This window comes from Microtus ochrogaster, unplaced genomic scaffold (genome assembly GCF_000317375.1).
Source record: "Microtus ochrogaster isolate Prairie Vole_2 unplaced genomic scaffold, MicOch1.0 UNK18, whole genome shotgun sequence".
NCBI lineage: Eukaryota > Metazoa > Chordata > Mammalia > Rodentia > Cricetidae > Microtus > Microtus ochrogaster.
In genome coordinates this window covers 3,549,564-3,555,926 of record NW_004949116.1, presented here as the reverse complement: position 1 = coordinate 3,555,926, position 6,363 = coordinate 3,549,564, and the positions used below count along the sequence as shown (strand labels likewise).

Here is a 6,363-nt window from a genome sequence, read left to right as displayed (position 1 = left end):
TGTAGCCCAAGCTGGCTCTGAACCTATGATGTAGCCCAAGCTGGCTTTGAGTTTGAGATCCTCTTGCCTTAGTCTCCTGAGTGCTGGATGTACAGGTGTGCAATCGCCGACAGCTTTAGGCCTTGCCGTTCTTTCTGCCTCTCTCTACCTGCCTGAGTTATTTCGCTCCCTCTTTCCTCCCTCCTGTTTTCTCATGGCCATGCTGGAGTGGATTTAGAGGAGGAATGGGCACTTTGTGAGCCAGGTCCGTGGCAGCTGGTACAGAGTGAGGGAGAGTACCCAGATTGGAGACAGAAGCCACTAGAGCCTTCAGGGGAAGACAACTCCCAACGCGAGAGCACAGACGTGAGCTGAGTTCAGCTCTGATGTGACCCTGGTGCCCTTGGCAGATGGATCTTCAGGACTGCTGGGTGGACTACGAAGGTTCGTGGGACAGCGAGTCCACTTGCAACTGGCCGCTCACTGTTGCTTAGAGAAGAAGACCTTGAAAGCACTGCTGTAGCTCCTGTTGAAGGCTGTGTAGATGAGTGGGTTGAAGAAGGAGTTGGAGTAGCCCAACCACAGGAAGATGCTCTTCCAGATGGCGGGGATGTCCCAGGAGCACAGGGGACCGATGAGCTCCGTGGCAAAGAAAGGGAACCAGCAGAGCACAAACACCCCGATGAGGATGCCCACCATGAGGGCCGCCCTCTGCTCCTTCTGCTCCCGCCATGTGTCCCCTTCTGTCTGGAAGGTAACAGTGGCATGACGGACGGTGAACACCATCTGGGGCTGTTGTGTAGCATCTTTCACCTGCAAGGTACAAACAGACATGGTATAAGGAGCAGGCTCTTCACAACTGCCAGGTGGTGTCAAAGCTGAACCCAGGTACAGATAGGTCCGAGTCCCACAAGTTGCTCCAAAGGAAATGCTTGCATTTAGGTGGAGAATCCCATAAACTAGAGGGTATAGCAGTGTAATGACAGAGCCAGTGTCTGCATCTTGGGAAATGGAGGATGTTGCAACACACAGATTTCGATGCAAGTGAGTTTGTGGATATCTCATCAGCTAAAGGAACAGCAAAACTAAGTAAAGTGTGGGGTGTCCTGGTTAGCTTTGGCTGCCAACTTGGCATAGAGCAGAGTTATCTGAGACGAAAGCCTTAATGGAGAAAATGCCTGGATCAGATTGGCGTATGGCGTGTGTGTGTGTGTGTGTGTGTGTGTGTGTGTGTGTGTGCATTTGCCCAACCCACTATGGGCAATCTCATCCCTAGGCAAGTCATCCCGAATTGTGTTAGAAAACTCATTGAGTTTAAGCCAGCTGTTCTCTACCTGTGGGTTGTGACCCCTTTGGTAAGCCTCTATTTCCAAAAATATTTACATTACAATTTATAACAGTAGTAAAATTACAGCTATGACGTAGGGATGCAAATAACTTGTGATCAAGGGTCACCACACCATGAGGAACTGTATTAAAGAGTCGCAGCATTAGGAAGGTTGAGAACCACTGCTCTAAGCCATCATACAAACCAGCCAGCAAGATGCATCCTCCATGTTTCCTGCTGTCCTTCTTTGGCTGTGAAGCGAGTTTCTCAGCTGGAGGTGATACTGTGTGGATGGAGGCAGGCCTGCCTTCCAGTTCCTGCCTTGGCTTCCCTCAGTGATAGACTGCGGACTGGCATTGTAGGCTAAAATAAATACTCCCCTCTCCCAAGTTGATTTTGGTCAGTGTGTTTTATCGCAGCAGCAACATAACTGAAACTAGAACATGAGACATGTGGATTTTGTGGCAAAGGCACAGAAGACAGTTCTATTCTGTGGGGGTGAATTGTGGATTGAAAACCAGGTGGAATCCATATCACCTGGGAGGCTAACTTCCAGGCTTGTCTGTGAGGGAAAGACACACTGTAAATGTGGGTGGCACCATCCCATAGGCTGGGGTCCCAGACTGAACAAAATGAGAGAGCACCAGTGTCAGCCATGTTCTGCTTCCCAGATGCAAATATACAGGGTGAGTGGCTACTTTGGGTTCCTGCTGCCATGACCTCCCTGCCGTGATAGACTGAACCCCCAAACTGTGAGCCAGTGCAAAGCCTTTCTCCCTGAAGTTGCTTCTGTCAGGCTTTTTATCCCAGCAAAAAGAAAAGTAATTAACACATATCCCAATGAACTTATCATAAACAAAACAGTGAAGACTGAAATTTTATTTACTTTACCTCTCATACCAGGTACCTCACCCAACCAGCTAGTACCCTGTGGAGGTGAGTGACCTTCCTTTGCCATCTGGAGGCTGGCTAGCTGTGGGGTGGGCTTTGAGGTCTCCTTTGCTCAAGCTTCATTCAGTGTGACACTCAGACTATTTCCTGTTGCCTGTGGGATCAAGATGTAGCTCCTTCTCAACTCTCAGCTCCTTTTCCAGTACCATGCCTGCCTGCACGCTGCCATGTCCTGCCATGATGATAATGGACTAAACCTCTGCTACTATAAGGCCCCCAATTAAATGTTTTCCTTTATAAGAGTTGCTGTGGTTAGCTGGGCAGTGGTGGCACACACCTTTAATACCAGCATTTGGGAGGCAGAGGCAGGTGAATTTCTGTGAGTTTAAGGCCAGCATGGTCTACAGAGTGAGTTTCAGAACAGTCTCCCAAGCTACAGAGAAAGCCTATCTCAAAAAAAAAAAAAGTTATTGTGGTCATGGTGTCTCTTCACAGCAACAGAAACCCTAACTAAGACAGCAGGTGAGGTGAGGCGGCCCAGTGAGTAAAGGCGCTTGCAATCACAGACATGGCCACAGACCAATCTGATTTAGGCAGTTTCTCAATTGAGGTTCCCTCTTCCCGGGTCACTTCAGGTTATGTCAACTCATTAGGACACACTTCCACGTGAAACATTGGATCCTCCTTCTCCCAGGCCATTTTCTGGTGCTGTGTTCAACATCCCCTCACGCAAGAGCTCAGTGATTGAAATCCCTGTCCATGGGGCTGTCTGATCCATTGGTAGGAGATCCTAGCTGTTTGAGAAGCTTCCACCTCCCCTTGCTTTCAGGTTTATGTACTAACCCTCCCTTCCAGACCTTGTCTGTCTGCTCGCTGCTGATCAACAGCTACAATGGAGCACTTAACTGAGTCTGTACAGGCTGTAACCTATAAGGGTTACCGTAAGATCTTAATACATTGGCTAGCAGATCTCAGGAAGAGAGTAGAGGCTAACACAGAGTGAGCAGTGGGACCAAGTTAGATCTACCGCCATCTCTGCATGCTCTTAGAACAGGTGTTTCACAATTTTAGATTCATGGAAAGTGTCCAGCTTTTCCGGCCTTATGTCTTTCAATAACTGAGTTATTTGGGGACAGGTACCACTTGCTAAAGCTCTTGGGTTCTTTTTATTTTTTGGTTTTTGTTTTGTTTTCAAAACAAAATATTTGCTATGCTAAATATTTATCTATGGTTTTACTACAAATCTAGCATGCTCTTTCCACAGCTTTGTGGTGCTGAAGTTGGGGGACAGAGACTCTCAGCCCTGCAGTGTGGAGTCTGTTGATTTGCAAGACAAGTCACCTGGATCCAACAGAACCCTCAAAAAACAGATTTACAGATTAGAAGGAAGCTCTGCATGTGGTGACTCAGGGACAGACTGCTTGTTCTGTAGCCATGGTAACAAGGAGGCTTGCTGGTTGTCTAAGCCTCTTCCTCTGAGCAAGAAAAATGCAGTTCCCAGAGCACATGCTGGTAAACCCTCACTCGGGAGTCAGCCAATCAAGTCAGAGTCACCCGAGAAACCTGACTGTGAGAACCAATCACTGTGAGCACCCACACTCTACAGATGACATTGCCCACTGTCCTGCAGAATGACCTCCCACCCCAAGCCCGATCACTCTGAGTTCGCGGAGATCATCACGATTTTCTTTGACCTAGGAACAGTTTGGGATGACAGGATTTCTCTTACTGCCTAGGCCATAGATTTAACCAGTTCTTTTTATCTCAGCCTCAGGGCCACAGCTGTGACATCCTTGGCCGGTTCTAAAGGTAATGCTGAGATCATTTCTAGGACCTGCCATGACATCAAAAGACATTCATTGAACCCCAGCTCCAGGTACCTGCTGGCCCAGGCTTTTGTTCAGACACTCCTGGTTTCTTTGGGTTCTGGCTGGTCCCCTTGGCATCTACTGATGTTTTGCTATTCCAGAATTTGCAGACAGAGGATGTCTTTGCCCCAAATCATCACACTGAGGTGTTTGCTTCGAGTCACTAGAGCCTTGGCTAGAACTCTGCTTGCTGTTGGGTCTTGGATTAGATTTTGGGAGAAAGGGTAGCCGTGTGTCAGAGTGCAGCACTCTCCAACAACACCATGCTGTGCAATTAAACTGTGCATCTACAGCTGCTTGCTTTTTGTTTAAAGATTTGTTTCAGCTGGGCGGTGGTGGCACATGCCTTTAATTTCAGCACTTGGGAGGCAGAGGCAGGTGAATCTCTGTGAGTTTGAGGCCAATATGGTCTACAAGAACTAGATCCAAACAGCTAGGGCTGTTTGTTTCGAAACTCTGTCTCGAAAAAGAAAAAAGAAAACAGAAATTTGTTTCACATGTGTATTGGTTCACCTGGAGCTGGAGTTGTAAGCTGCCAGACATGATGATTACTAGGACTGAACTCAGGCCTTCTGCAAGAGCAGTAAGTGCTCTTAATGACTGAGCCATCTCTAGTCCCAGTCAGCTTGTTTGATGGCTATCCAGAGGCCTTACAACATTGTTCCCTTGGGGTCTCTCTCTAGCATGTTCTGGGAGCTGTATCAGACTTCCTAAATGAACCACCCTTTCTTCAAGATTTTTTTGTTCAGAGAAAATCTAAGCATTCTGTAAACTTGCTATATATAAAGTCAGATCTATAAACTGTATATTCAAAGCCTACATCAGAGTCAGGGGCATAAGGAAAATTTTTCCTAAGCTTCAGAGAAAGGGACAGAAATTTGTTGTAGAATTTAGAGTTTCATTAAAATATCAAACAAACCATATTACCAGGATCTGTCACAGCCCGAATTGAAATCTCTTCAGATTTGGAAATATTTAAAAGCAGGACAAAGAGGAAAAGAGTTATCTAACCCATTTGTAGAAATTTAAATATCAAGATAGAATATGGGCGGCGGAGAGACCACGGCGGGGACGCCTCGGATGCAGCACAGATGCGGGGATGGTCCAAGCATGAAACAGTGAAGCCCACACTATGAGCAGATCATCCCACAACAATTAAACCAAGTGCAAGACATAATCAGGAATAGGCTTTGGGGGACCGGCGCGGTGGCAGACAGCGGTGGGGACCGGCGCAGCGGGAGACGCAAGCAGCGAGGACCGGCGCGCAATATCGAGAGCAGATTGCCCCACTACAATTAAATCAAAGAGGTAGGCCTTTTGTTGGCAAGGTCCATGGCAAACAGGGATCCTGGTCCTGGTCCTGAAGACCCTTCTGAGGGGTGAGAGGGGTCTTGGCCCGTGGCAGGAGCCAGGAAACAGAGCGAGGGCATTTTGTAAGTGGAGCCCCTGGCCATCAGGGAAACCTGATACGGTTTTAAAAGACCCATTAGATAGCATTGATAGGAGGAGATGGGCAGGTGCCACAGCAAGAATTCACCCAATAATCTGAAAAACAACATGAAAACACCAGAACCCAATGATCTTACAACAGAAGGACCTGAACACCCTAGCACAGAAGAAGTGGAAAAAATTGACTTTATGAAAGCAATAGAGTCCCTGAAACAACATGTAAAAAATGCCCTTATAGGGGGCTGGAGAGATGGCTCAGGGGTTAAGAGCATTGCCTGCCCTTCCAAAGGTCCTGAGTTCAATTCCCGGCAACCACATGGTGGCTCACAACCATCTGTAATAAGGTCTGGTGCCCATTTCTGGCCTGCAGACATACACACAGACAGAACACTGTATACATAATAAACAAATAAATATTAAAAAAAATGCCCTTATAGAAATGGATGAGAAGTATAACAAAAAGTTTGAAAAAATGAGTAAATACGTAAATGATACCCTGGGAAACCAAGAAAAAAACAATCAAACAGGTAATGGAAACAGTTCAAGAATTGAAAACTGAAATGGAAGCAAGGAAGAAAATACAAACTGAGGAACAGCTGGATATGGAAAATCTAGGTCAATGAGCAGAGCCTACAGAAACAAGCATAATCAATAGAAAAGAAGATATAGAAGAAAGAATATCAGATTCTGAGGGCACCATAGAGAAAATAAATGCAGTGATCAAAGAAAATAGCAAAGCCAACAAATTCTCATCACAAAACATTCAGGAAATATGGGACACAATAAAAAGACCAAACCTAAGAATAATAGGAATAGAAGAAGGAGAAGAGTCACTGCTCAAAGGCCCAG

General features: G+C 46.5%; 1 protein-coding gene across 1 annotated transcript in view; it reads right to left on the bottom strand.

Moving 5' to 3' along the window:
• Positions 1-23: 23 nt before the first annotated feature.
• Positions 24-6,363, bottom strand: part of Htr5a (5-hydroxytryptamine receptor 5A) — a 15,168-nt gene continuing 8,828 nt past the window's right edge. The window contains exon 2 of the mRNA XM_005367453.2: positions 24-792. Coding sequence (XP_005367510.1) covers positions 460-792 — 333 coding nt within the window. The 3' untranslated portion in view covers positions 24-459. The remainder of the gene's footprint in view (positions 793-6,363) is intronic.